The 14,032-nt window shown below is 33.7% G+C and overlaps 2 protein-coding genes across 2 annotated transcripts; both read right to left on the bottom strand.

Moving 5' to 3' along the window:
* Positions 1-1,374: 1,374 nt before the first annotated feature.
* On the bottom strand, positions 1,375-3,951 carry LOC127242036 (uncharacterized). Its single transcript, XM_051261368.1, has 2 exons — positions 1,990-3,951; positions 1,375-1,908 (listed from the first exon to the last, which is right to left on the bottom strand). The coding sequence occupies exons 1-2, from the start codon at positions 3,949-3,951 to the stop codon at positions 1,375-1,377; spliced, it is 2,496 nt and encodes an 831-aa protein (XP_051117325.1).
* Positions 3,952-11,876: 7,925 nt separating this feature from the next.
* Positions 11,877-13,182, bottom strand: LOC127242284 (heavy metal-associated isoprenylated plant protein 21-like). Its single transcript, XM_051261764.1, has 3 exons — positions 12,909-13,182; positions 12,748-12,823; positions 11,877-12,242 (listed from the first exon to the last, which is right to left on the bottom strand). The coding sequence occupies exons 1-3, from the start codon at positions 12,993-12,995 to the stop codon at positions 11,944-11,946; spliced, it is 462 nt and encodes a 153-aa protein (XP_051117721.1). The 5' UTR covers positions 12,996-13,182; the 3' UTR covers positions 11,877-11,943.
* Between the last annotated feature and the right edge of the window lie 850 nt (positions 13,183-14,032).

Here is a 14,032-nt window from a genome sequence, read left to right as displayed (position 1 = left end):
TCCAATACTTGTTTGATAACTATTATTATATGAGAATTCCACTAAATCCAAGTGGTCCTCCCAATTTCCTTGAAATTCTACTGCACAAGCTCTTAGCATATCTTCCAGAATACGGATAGTTCGCTCTCATTGACCATCAGTCATTGGATGAAATGCAGTACTCATATGCAACTGAGTACCAAAGGCTTCTTGCAATTTTTGCCAAAATCGAGATTGAAAACGTGGATCACGATCCGATATGATTACCTTAGGAATACCGTGTCGTTTAACCACATGATGAACATATAATTGGGCCAACTTCTACATGCTCCAAGTCATACATACTGGGATGAACACTGCTGACTTAGTCAATCTATCTATAATCACCCAAATTGCATCTGTTCCCGACTTCGCCCTTGGAAGTCCTGTCACAAAATCCATTGCAATAGAATCCCATTTCCAGAGCGGAACTTCTAAAGGCTGTAGCAACCCCATCGGTTTCTGATGTTCTGCTTTTACCTTTTGGCAGTTTAAACATTGTGCAACGAATTTGGCTACATCCTTCTTCATGCCCTTCCACAAAAAATGTTGACGTAAGTCTTGATACATTTTAATCCCCCCTGGATACACTGAATGTGGTGTATTATGAGCCTCACTTATAATTTTCTCTTTCAAATCGCTTCGGTCCTTTGGGATACACCACCTCCCATGGAATCGAAGACTCCCATCTGAAGCAATATTAAAGTTTTGAGTCTGACCGCACTGAACTTTTATAGCCAGCTCGACCATCTTATTATCTTCCATTTGAGCCGCTCTAATATGATCATAAATTTCAGGCTCAACTTGTATCATTTGCAAATATCCCCGCGTCATGCCCCGTCCAAGTACTTCAATTTCCATCCGTGCTAGATCTTGACACAGTTCATCAGCAACTGACATATAACCCAACTTATGCCTTGGTTTTTGACTCAAGGCATCAGCTACAACATTTGCTTTACCTTCATGATATACAATTTCGAGATCATAATCCTTCACCAATTCTAACCATCTTCTTTGTCTTAAATTTAATTCCCTTTGGGTGAAGATATATTTCAAACTCTGATGGTCAGTAAACATTCTACAATGGACACCATAAAGATAGTGCCTCCAAATCTTCAAAGCAAACACAACTGCTGCCATCTCCAGGTCATGTGTAGGATAATTTTCTTCGTGAGGTTTTAGTTGTCGTGACGCATAAGCAATAACTCTTTGATTCTGCATTAAGACGCATCCCAATCCCCTTTTCGAAGCATCACTATAAACTTCAAAATCCTCACCCTCTACTGGTAAAGCCAAGATTGGTGCTGAAGTTAATCGATGTTTCAATTCTAAGAAAGAAGACTCACACTCACGATCCTAATTAATCATTGTGTCCTTCTTCAGCAAATTAGTTAATGGCTTCGCAACCCTCAAAAAATCAAGAACGAATCTTCGGTAATACCCTGCCAAACCCAAAAAGCTTCTTACTTCTGATTGATTGGTAGGTCTTGGCGAATCCGAGATTGCCGCAACTTTAGAAGGATCTACTGAGATACCCTTACCAGACACTACATGCCTCAAGAAAGCAACCTTTTTCAACCAAAACTCACATTTGGATAACTTGGCATATAACTTCCTCGCACGCAGTGTATTTAGTGTCACACGCAAATGTTTTGCATGTGTCTTTTTATCTGGAGAATATACCAAGATATCATCGATAAATATCACCACAGACTGATCGAGGTATGGTTGAAAAATTCGATTAATTAATTCCATAAACGCAGCCGGGGCGTTGGTCAACCCAAAAGACATAACCGTAAATTCATAATGACCGTATCTAGCGCGAAATGCTGTCTTAGGAATATCATGCTCTGCAACCCTTAGTTGATAATATCCAGACCTCAAGTCAATCTTAGAGAATACACTTGCACCTCTCAGTTGATTAAATAAATTATCAATTCTCGGAAGAGGATATTTATTCTTTAACGTTACTTTATTCAGCCCACGGTAGTCAATACACAACCTTAAGCTTCCATCTTTCTTTTTCACAAATGAAACTAGAGCACCCCAAGGCGACGTACTAGGACGAATGTAACCTTTATCCAATAATTCCTGTAGTTGCAATTTAAGTTCAGCGAGTTCTAACGGTGCCATGCGATATGGGGCTCTTGATACTGGCTCGACGTTTGACACAATATCAATAGTAAAATCCACCTCACGAGCTGGTGGCATACCAGGAATATCATCAGGAAATACATCAGGAAAATCTCGAACCACAGGAATATTTTGCAATTGTTGCTCCCCTTGCTTCAAATCTCTTACCTCACACAGATACACCGGATACCCCTTACGAATAAGTGCTTGAAATGATAGGGACGAAATTACCTTCATAGAAGGTTGTCTTGCAGATCCTGCATAGCTCACTTGTTCACCCATCGCTCCAACCAATGAAATTGATCTTTTTCGGCAATCAAATTGAGCTTGATATGCCATTAACCAATCCATCCCCAGTATCACATCGAACTCGGATAACTTCATACTCAACAAGTTAGTAGCAAAATCAACTCCCTCAATACTAATCGGAATTTGCATATAGAGTTCTCGGCACTCCAGTACTTCTCTTGATGGAAGTAAAACTTCCACTACCACTTCTACCGATGAATTCAGACCAAATTGTTTAACCAAACGTTTAGATATGAACGAGAACGTTGCACCCGAATCAAGTAACACAAGAGCTGACAAACCGCAAACAAGAAATCTACCCGTTAAAACCTCACATGGGTGATGATCAGCCTCTGTTTGGGTAACCACATTTATTCTGCCACGCTGGTCAGGTCCTCTGCCTAGCTGCCTAGATGATGGACGTGACTGGCTTCGACCACCTCGCCATGATGGTCCTAATCCTCTCCCCTGTGACTGTGAAGATGGCGGCTGCCATGGCCTAAATCTCGGTTCTGGAAACTCCATTGCAGTTACCACACTTAGGCATAGCCTGGCAATATGACCACTACCACCACACTTAAAACATGTTAATGGAACTTTATCACAACGGGTACCTGAATGACTTGTTCCACAACGTCGACAAACAACCCCCGATTGTTGAAACCTCTCTTGACTCGGTTCTTTAATCGAAATTCCTTTATACGATGGCCCAGACCTGAATATTTGCCACCATTTATTTTTACCCTTTGGTTCGTCCTCCACCTTAGCTTTTCCTTTATCTCGAAACTGATATTGATACCCCATCTCTTTCTCACTGTTCTTCTGTCTGACTTCCTGCTTCTGATAGAATCGAGCAGCATGCTCGTAAGCCTCATACAACGAACTGATAGCCAACACAGCTAAAGCTTCTTGAATCCTCTGCTGCAACCCATCTACAAAATGATCAACTCTATCTCGCTCACAGGAAAAGTAGTCAGGAACATACATCTCCAGCTCCTTGAATTTTACAAAATAGTCCTCGACTGACATCGAACCCTGCTTCAAGTCCAGCAACTCTTGCTTCTTTGCTTTTCGAACATGTGATGGTATAAACCTAGCTTTTAATTTTGCTTTAAACTCATCCCAAGTCATATCCACTTGGTCCACTCCCGCAGCTTCCTCACCTAACCACCACCGATTAGCTCGACCTTCCAAGAAATAAGCCCCGATATTGACTCGTTGATCTGGTGGAACCTGAACAACACGAAATATCTTTTCCATCTTTTCAACCCAGAACTCAAGAACTCCAGGCTCTACAGAACCAGAATATGTTGGCGGGTTATGCCGCATCACAGCATCAATAAAACTCCTTTGTTGAGGCATCATCGCAGCCATAAACTGCCGGAAGAAATCCTGACTAGGTGCCTCTATTGGTACATGCTCTGGCACAGGATATTGTGACTCATCAGACGAAGGATCTAGCTCTGGGCCTCGAATAGCCCTACGTAAACCATCGCCTCGAGAATTTGACATACTGCCCCCGACTTCCCTGATTCAATATCAACTCAGCAACACAACTAAACCAGATATAACATTAAAGCATAAACCACGTTAACATGAATGCACCCACAAAACCCAAACCTCGCCAAACCAATTCAATATCATAATTATTTTCAAAACCTTTTTAATCCAAAGAGCCAAAATCTACCAAACCTAGGCTCTGATACCAACTTGTAACACCCTTAGTTGGCTCATACTGAAAATGCTACCGCCACACTGCATCATGAGGTCGTCACCTCCTACTTCGGGCCCCACAATACAGTGTTAAGGCTAAATTAACCATAAAAACGCATTAATATATATACCAAAATCTGATTTATAAATATTTACAAAACACACCCTTTAACAAGAGGTTTTTCCGGTTAAAAATTTACATATAATACAATATACGTAAGTTCACTCACTCAGCCCATCTTTCTATATCTCGAGACGTCCCCTGTCCCGGATGTGCCATGCATACCTGAAACAAATATTTTCTTAAAAACAGTCCAGAATTAAATCCATTTTAAGAACTAACGTGAAATATGTCATTTCACACCTTTTTAAAATAAAGTCTAATTCCCGTTAATCATAAAATACGTGTCATGTCATGCCAATAGTGAAATGATGCAATACAGATATCAAACTCGACAACAATGCACACTCACATATATATATCCGCCAAAGTGAGCATCCGGAATAACCTCAGCTCCATAATCATAGGCTCACTACATCTGTCTAAGTGAGCAGCCGGAATACCCTCGGCCCCGTAATAACAAGCTCACTAGACCATCATCAATAAATAGCCGGAAAATCCTCGGCTCAAGGAAGGATCTGATAAACCCATAATAATATAACGGTCAACCGATCACTTCCATATACCCACCATACCACTCCCACAATCAATACATGGATAGCCGAATGTTGTCGCCATTAACCACAAGACGCCCTATAGTCTGTGATAGCGAAGATAGGACCCCCACTGACTAGCCTTATCCTGTGTAATGTAGTAGAATCCGTGCAACCTGGAATCACCCAAGGGAAACCCGGAAACTCTACTCCTCCTCGCGCGCCCTAACGGGATCACATTTGGAGTTTGACATATGATCCTAAACTACCGGTAGACCTCATCAGTGGCTATATATGTGTGCGTATACATGTGGGAGACTTCACGGTTTATGATATTTGATATACGTATTTGATCGCGTTGGTGAATTTATGAAAAGGAGGATAGGTGAGCTGTCTTACCAGCCCTTTTCGGTAAATTCACTTATTTGGCATGTTGCACACATATTGCACGGTTTATCGGATGTGTTTTATGGATCTATCGTCTAGTCGCTGTGTGCGGTAGTGCTAGGCGAGGGCATCATCTGGGGTTAGGATATTCGACCCCGATGTACCGTAACACTTTGGCGATAGTGGACGATAGTAGTCGGACAACTGGGTGACTTAGTCGCACGGTCATTCAGGGATTAGACCCATTGTAGTTGAGACGTATTTGGTATAATCATTCGTGTTAGGTGTTGTTCCACTCATTGGGCTGGCCACTGGTGAGGTCTACCGGTAGTTTAGGATCATATGCCAAACTCCAAACGTGATCCCGTTAGGGCGCGCGAGGAGGAGTAGAGTTTCTGGGTTTCCCTTGGGTGATTCCAGGTTGCACGGATTCTACTACATTACACGGGATAGGGCTAGTCAGTGGGGGTCCTATCTTCGCTATCACAGACTATGGGGCGTCTTGTGGTTAATGGCGACAACGTTCGGCTATCCATGTATTGATTGTGGGAGTGGTATGGTGGGTATATGGAAGTGACCGGATGACCGTTGTATTATTATGGATTTATCAGGTCCTTCCTTGAGCCGAGGATTTTCCGGCTATTTATTGATGATGGTCTAGTGAGCTTGTTATTACGGGGCCGAGGGTATTCCGACCGCTCACTTAGACAGATGTAGTGAGCCTATGATTATGGAGCCGAGGTTATTCCGGCTGCTCACTTTGGCGGATATATATATGTGTGAGTGTGCATTGTTGTCGAGTTTGTATCTGTATTGCATCATTTCACTATTGGCATGACATGACACGTATTTTATGATTAACGGGAATTAGACTTTATTTTAAAAAGGTGTGAAATGACATATTTCACGTTAGTTCTTAAAATGGATTTAATTCTGGACTGCTTTTAAGAAAATATTTGTTTCAGGTATGCATGGCACATCCGAGACAGGGGACGTCTCGAGATATAGAAAGATGGGCTGAGTGAGTGAACTTACGTATATTGTATTATATATAAATTTTTAACCGGAAAAACCTCTTGTTAAGGGTTGTGTTTTGTAAATATTTATAAATCAGATTTTGGTATATATATTAATGCGCTTTTATGGTTAATTTAGCCTTAATACTGTATTGTGGGGCCCGAAGTAGGAGGTGACGACCTCATGATGCAGTGTGGCGGTAGCATTTCCAGTATGAGCCAACTGGGGGTGTTACATGCAGTGTCAGCTCATGCACGATTTGATACCCGAGGGCAACTATTTCGTGAAAAATTTTTACGAAACAAAAAATTTGATCAAAGTGTCATGTTTATCGTGTGAGAAGAAAATAGATTGTTTTCAATCTGGTTGCATGCTATATTGGAAGAAGGATATTGACCTTGACCACTATAAGATGTCTATAATATGAATTCTACCATACAATTATTAAAGGCGTATAATAACGTATATGTTTTGGCTTGTAGAAACACATTAAATGGAAAACCAAAATCAATAGACTTGTCTGTGATGTATACAATAAGATGTGTAAAATATACAACAAGTAGTTGTATGAATTCCGCTCCGGCCGCTACGGAAGGGAAAATTTGACCATCTCCGCCTTTGTTATGGAGTTATGAAGTCAGCATTGGACTCCAAAGAAAACTAACGGGATGAAAAACCGATGCCGACGCGGGAGTCCACACATGCGAGTGGATCTCAGCCATTTATGGAGACTTGAATGAAAATTGCAAGTTTATTTATACTCCCTCCATTCTAGCTATCATGTTTACTTTACTGTAGACACGAGAATTTACAAGAGGTATAATTAGTATATAATTAAGAATGTATTAATGAAAATAATTATATATTAATATAAAGATAACTAATTAGTCTAATTCAAAATAAAAAAAAATTATAAATAAAAAATTTAAAATAAGATTAAAGTATATAATTCTTTTCAAAAGAAGAAAGTGACAATACAATTGAGATAGACGAAAATAAAAATATGAACATGGTAAGTGGGACGGAGGGAGTACTAATTAATACCAAAAATTTAAAGTACATCTTTTTATATATGTTTACAAATTATGAATATAAGGTCTCGAGAAATTGAAAACCTACGAATGGGCGCATACAAAGTGCCACGACGGCTGTGAGTATATAGCTCTAAGGCAACTCGTATAAAAGTACGTCAAATAATTTATATTGTATTAATGTTCTATGTTAATATCAACCATTAATAAAATATTTAAAATATTTACCAATTTTACGAGGTACGAAAGCGATTGGGGAAGGAATGTCTCAACTTGGAGATACGAAATATAGCCGTGATGAGAAATTTATTTTCTCGGTCCACCATGATAAAAAGAATATGATTTTTAAGCTCGGGTCACTCCCATCAACTGTACCCCAACATTACGACCAACATTTGTTGGAGTTGAAGGCACACACATAGCGTGTTGAAGGCTAAACCATGAATATTATGGAGCAGCTCAAGAGGCTCAATGCGCATTTGGATAGACGCAATCATGATGGTGATTCGGGTGCGCTACCGATTTATTGACTTTTATGCTTTTGGGATAGTGTTTATATTTTGAATTTGAGGATTGTATTATTGCATACTCTAACTAATGTGTCATGGTATTTGTAACTGTCATATTTTTATATATTATGGGAATTAATATGGTGTTTTAGTTGATTTAATACGAGTGCAAAGTTGAAGGTTGACATTTAGGAGAGTGTATTCAATCTAGACTATGTAAGATTTTGTTGGATTTTTAAAATCTTGGTGTATTCAATCAAAACTTTTAAAAGTCTTTTAAAATTTGGAGGTATTCAAACCAGATTTTTAAAAGTTTTTTAAAATATTGAGGTATTCAATATAGATTTTTAAAAGTCTTTTAAAATCTTGAGATATTCAACAATCGATCAAGTCTAAGGATTTTAATGAAAATTTTGTAGCAACAGAGATTTTGATGAATTCTTAAAATTATTATTATTATTATTATTGTTATTGTTGTTGTGATAAATAATATGATAATATTTATTAATATTATTATAATTTTTATGAAAAATAATAATTTAAAACTAAAATATATTAGCAAATATTATGATTTTTTTTTAAAAAAATGTATATTTTTATATTATAAATATAATTTTAAAAAATATTATTATCATAATAAATATGTATTATTGTCGTCTTTTCTTTTCAATTATCGAATATAATATATTGTCCTTTCAGTGTAATTCTCTTTTTTTCAATTATCGAATACACTATATTATCATTATAGTGAAACATATATTTAAATATTTTTTTTATTGAACCGTTTATTTATTTTTTATTTATATATTTATTTTAATATAATTTCAAAAATCATAAATTATATTTTTTATTTTATTTATATAGGTATTTAATTTTTTATGTAATACAATTATATAAATAATAATAATAACTAATAAAAAGATGTAAAACTAATTTGATATATTGAATGATAATATAATACTAAAATTATAAAATTAAAATTAATAATCTACAATATAGTAATGTTATTATTAATAATTATATATTATTTATTAATATTAAATTTCATTTTATTAATAATTATATATTATATTTATAAAATTTGTGTTGGATATAAATTTATATGATTAATATCTATTTATAAAAAAATTATTTTACTATCCTACAAAATTCATCTAAATCCATAAAGAGTTCAATAAAATATGTAGAAATCCATCTAAATCAATTTACTAAAATCCATCGTAAACTATGCGGATTTTCTAAATCACATAAATTCATAGACTTTTTAAAATAAATAAATCCATTAAAAACCTAATTGAATACACCCCTTAGTTCGTATCCGTATATTATTTGAGACAGGTACTGGTAAATTGAAAAATACAAAAATTTTGGGGTGCATGTTTTTATATAGACGAAATTTGTCATGAAATTGATCCGTGACAAGATAAAACACGATGAACATGATCCATAGTCACTGATCTTGTCGCTAATATTAGAGACGACATTGGCAACGGACTAATTCCGTTGCTAAATAGCCACAATGAAATATTCTGGTTCGAGATTGCGAATTCCATCGCTAATTCCGTCTAAAATTCCATCACGAATATTTGTGATGGACAATAGTCGTTTAAAATTAGCAACACAAAATTCTTAGAAGAAATCTATTATGTTCGTAATCCATTGCTAATCCGCTTATGGGTGAAAAAAGTGTGAAATTTTTTTGTATTAGTTCTCATACATTCATTTTAAAATCATTTAAAAAAAGTAGTCTAGCAGTGATAATAGGATATATAGAGAATTAAAAGAGTTTTTTCTAGTTAATTTGTCGTGATCTCATTTGATCCAAATATTAAAAAAAAAAAAATTTTTTTTTAAAATATTAGACTGAATATGATTGATATTGTTTTCAAAGAAAAAATATAATTATTTATTATTTATTATGCCGTCTTATAAAAATATATAATTTTATCTTATAAAATATTATATTAAAATATTATTTAAATATTATCTTATAAAATATTAAAACCAAAATATATTGAAACTTTTTACTAATAATTCTTATAATGTTATATAAGTTTTTCTTTTGACCAGACATATGTGGTTGAGCATCATTTTCACAACCTTTCAACCATTTATACATCTAACAACAAATATTCTTATATATTTTGCAGATTATTAGGTTCGGATGGGGTTCACCCAGTTCGCACATTCGAATAGCGGCTGCGAGTTCCCACGTTATTAAAAAAAAAAAAAAAAAAAAAAACAAATATTCTTATATATCTACAATGATTCACATTCAATAATAATATGAATCTATTTGGTTATATATTGGAGCACCCATTAGCACTATACTTTTATTTTTTTTAATCACAATGATTTCTTCAATTTCTTTAGCGTAGGACTTATATATAATTTATAACTTTTACATTTCTCCTAAATATTCAAATATATTTATATATATAATTTTTTTATAAATTACTTATGTTAATATGCATAATATATTTGATTTTTTTTATTTGTATTATATAATTTATTTATTTTTTACAAAATTATATTCATATTTAATATTCATTGTACCAGTATATTAGTTATTATTTCAAGAAGGTCCAAAATATTTACAATTTTTCTTCATTATACCATTTAATTTATCCTCTTATATTCTTATAAATACAATTAATATTTTTTTTTTAAAAAAAGGCATAACACTAAAAGAATAAATTGATCAAAAGTATATCACCTAAAAAAGCATGTAAAAAATAAACAATATAGCATCATATTAGGAGTTAGTATATTTCATTGAAATATAAATTTTAGAAATTTCAACAGATATTTAAATTTATTTTTTAATTAAATATAAATATAAATTATATCATAACCAAACCTACAACAAAAGAACATCACTATCTATTAATTTAACATATGTTGAATAATTCTAACATTGACATATAATATAATTTACTTGTAACTTTGACTCTCTATTTACTTGAAGAGTTATTTCAATCATCAATCATTATGATTTTCTATTAAAAAGAATATAAATCATTATTCATATAAAAATTCAAAATTAAAACAACAAAACGAAATCTTCAAATTTTTATATTTCATTTAAGTTGCAATTAAAAATGCCATTATTATCATGATTAGAGCAATGTTACTATTTAGGAATAAAGGGAAGCGGAAAAAAAGAAAGTAAAGCAGGATAATATTCTACACCTTAATTAACAATAAAGGATGGTGGAATATATACATACATATATATATATATTACTTATTATCATTGAAAAATATTTTCGTTTTTTTTTAAATAAAAAATTATTATATTTTTGTACTTTTTTTTACTATAAAAGAAAAAAGTAACAATTATTATTCATTTTTATTAAAATCCGTGCCCGGTCAAATGAGCACATGTTTGCATGACGGATGAAGTATATATATGGTCAGGTTTGTTCTTTTAGTGTTTTTTTCTTTAATATTTTTTAAGTGAAATATTTATATATGTAATATTTTGAATGATAATTGGGATTTGAATATAATATTTCTGATACAAATGCAAAATTGAATAATAATAATAAATAATTCATGTGTCCCAACAGTCCATGTTGAGAGATCAATATACTCTATTCTTTAATAATTTATTTATTTTTTCATTTTGGTTTGTTCCATAACAAAAGTATCTATTTTATTTTCTAGTAACGAGACTGTATACGTAACATTACAAATTTCATTCCAATTTACAATATATTACACAAATGTCATTACATTTATATCATACAATACTAATAACGTTAATTTAGTCTTTTTATCTTCGCTACAAGAAAATATAATTTTGGTAACGAAGTTTTTTCATTCTTAAATTTATTTTCTCTGTTGCTAATAATATTAACGATAGCTACGTAAACTTTAGAAACGAAATTCCGTTACAAATATACTATTTTTTTCGTAGTGTTTTATTTATATTATGTCCCAATATAATACAATATTTCTAAAACTCCGTGCAACAGCAACAGATGGATAAATATGACACAAAGGAAATATATATAAATGCAGGCAAAATAGATGCAACAAATTAAAATTTTAATTTGATCATTGCACATGGATCCTTATACTCAAATTACAAACTATATATCTTTATTGAATTAATTCCCGATGATCCGATCCGATCCTTATAAAATTATAATTAGTGCTACAAAATAAATCTAGTTAATCACATTACATTACATGATGGAGCAAGCAGCATTGGTGTTTTCGTCGCTGAAGAGATATGTAATGGTTTCCTCGGCCGTGGTGGCTGCCTGCGGCTGCGGCTGGACGTTCTTGACGTAGCCGGCGGGGGCCCTTTTGTCGTACGCTTGAGCGAAAGACTGAGGATATTGGACAACATTGTATGGGACATAAGGCCACAACTCGGCCCTCTTGCCCGTGTTCTTCACGCTCTTCAATACCTTGTTGGGGTCGATGCAGCCGGTCACGGTCACTTGGCTTTGCTTGCGGTTAACCTCGATACTCTTCACTCCTATATATATATATATTATGACGACGAGGATCACAATCATTATAAGAAAATAGCATTTTTATAACGAGGTTTTTTTGTCTCTAAATCCACTTTTTTTTGTACTAATGAGATTAGAGATGAAATTAGGGATGAAATTAGAGTAGCTACGGAAATTTTAGGGACAAAATTTCGTTACAAATATATATATATATATTTTTTCTAGTGAATAGTTAATATTGACTCCCCTTTGTCCGCCTCTAAGAGTCACATTTACCTTTTGCGTCATTTTACTTAACCTAAAAAATATTATTATATTTGTATAAATTTTTGTACAAATGTCATTCTATTAGTACGGTAAGACATTAATGAAAATATTTTTGCAATTTTTTTTTCTTAATTTGTATTACGTTTTGATATAATCATTAATATTCAAATATCAACACGCAAAACGTAAATAGAACCCTTAGAGCCGGACGGAGGTAGTACTGTATAGTATATGTTTCAGGTGCATGCATGGATTGATGACCTTTGAGGTTCTTGATGGCGTTCTTGACTCGTCTCTCGCATCCGTCGCAATCCATTTTCACTTTGATCTCCACAGTCTGATATATATATATATATGTGATCATTGAAGAAGGGGATCAGGTGTGTGTATGTATATGTATACATATATATATATATATGTACCTGCATTGATCTCCTTTTGGATTTTGTGGTGGTAGTAGTGAACATGCACAAGCACAAGCTTGACACACACTCCTGCACTGCTCCCATGCCCCCTCTCTCTCTCTCTCTCTCTCTCTCTCTCTCTAGATTAATTTTGAGGCACCAAATTGATTGTGGAAGACAGCTTCTTTGTATTTATACCCTAATGGAAGGCTAGGCTTTAATATGAGGTTACCTCTGCCTTGGAAAACCCTCAAGTGTAGAGAGAGAGAGAGGAGAGAGGAAATACATATTCCTTTTGGTGTGTGTGTGCGTGATTCGGAGAAGAAGAGAATAATTAGACTAAATGTTGGAGATGCATGTAATATATATTGTTGAGTCAAACTAGTCGACTTCTGACTACTTCAATAAGAATCTGCCCACTCAAATCAACTTCATGCTTCTACAATTATAATTGTTACATGAGGTAAATTAATTAATTTTCAATAATATATCTTTTTAATTATTTTAATGTAATTGTTATTACCAGCCAAAAATCAGCTTGATTTTAGAGGAATCCAGGTCGGATTGATAAAATAGCCTATTTCCAGAGTTCAAAACATCAAAAAAATAAATAAATAAATAAAAATAAAAAAATAATCAAAACACCAAGAAGCCCAAGTGAAAAGAGGCTTATATGAAAGCCTAAAGCTTAAGTTTTATAAAGAGAAAGAGAAGACTTTGGAAGGAATCAAGAACAAGAGGTTCAAAAATTCATTTCAAAAGAAAAAAAAAAACTCAAAACAAAAGGATAGAAGAAAGTCACCTAATGGCGGACTATGAAGACAATTGTGATGTTTGACGAAAGTTTCATTGGTGAGGAATAATGGGTAGTTACAAAGTATAAAGGAGGAAGAATTATACATTTGAGTTTATTTTCTACGATGAAATTATAATGTATATATTATTCTAATGAATTATGGGGTGGTTACGGTGTTAATTTTTCAAAATCAGTACACGTAAAAATACATGTTTTTATTAAACAATATGTACTGTTTGTAATAAAAATATGTGTTGTTTGTTTATAATTATTGCGTGTACTGTATAAGAGTATGTCATATTCTAAAATTAACTATAATATGTATTGTGTGAGACTATATTATTAC

Source organism: Andrographis paniculata, unplaced genomic scaffold, assembly GCF_009805555.1.
Source record: "Andrographis paniculata isolate CXL003 unplaced genomic scaffold, ASM980555v1 Contig86END, whole genome shotgun sequence".
Classification (NCBI taxonomy): Eukaryota; Viridiplantae; Streptophyta; class Magnoliopsida; order Lamiales; family Acanthaceae; genus Andrographis; species Andrographis paniculata.
Note: the sequence above shows the minus strand (reverse complement) of the source record. Positions and strands in the feature narration are given on the sequence as shown.

Bases quoted from the DNA above. Each gene is read 5' to 3' on its own strand.
- LOC127242284 (XM_051261764.1), bottom strand. From the start codon at position 12,995: ATGGGAGCAGTGCAGGAGTGTGTGTCAAGCTTGTGCTTGTGCATGTTC. The intron at 12,824-12,908 runs GTACATATATAT...TATATATATCAG, and splicing joins CCAAAAGGAGATCAATGCAG to ACTGTGGAGATCAAAGTGAA. The intron at 12,243-12,747 runs GTCATCAATCCA...ATATATATATAG, and splicing joins CGCCATCAAGAACCTCAAAG to GAGTGAAGAGTATCGAGGTT.
- LOC127242036 (XM_051261368.1), bottom strand. From the start codon at position 3,951: ATGTCAAATTCTCGAGGCGATGGTTTACGTAGGGCTATTCGAGGCCCA. The intron at 1,909-1,989 runs GTAACGTTAAAG...GTATTCTCTAAG, and splicing joins ACTACCGTGGGCTGAATAAA to ATTGACTTGAGGTCTGGATA.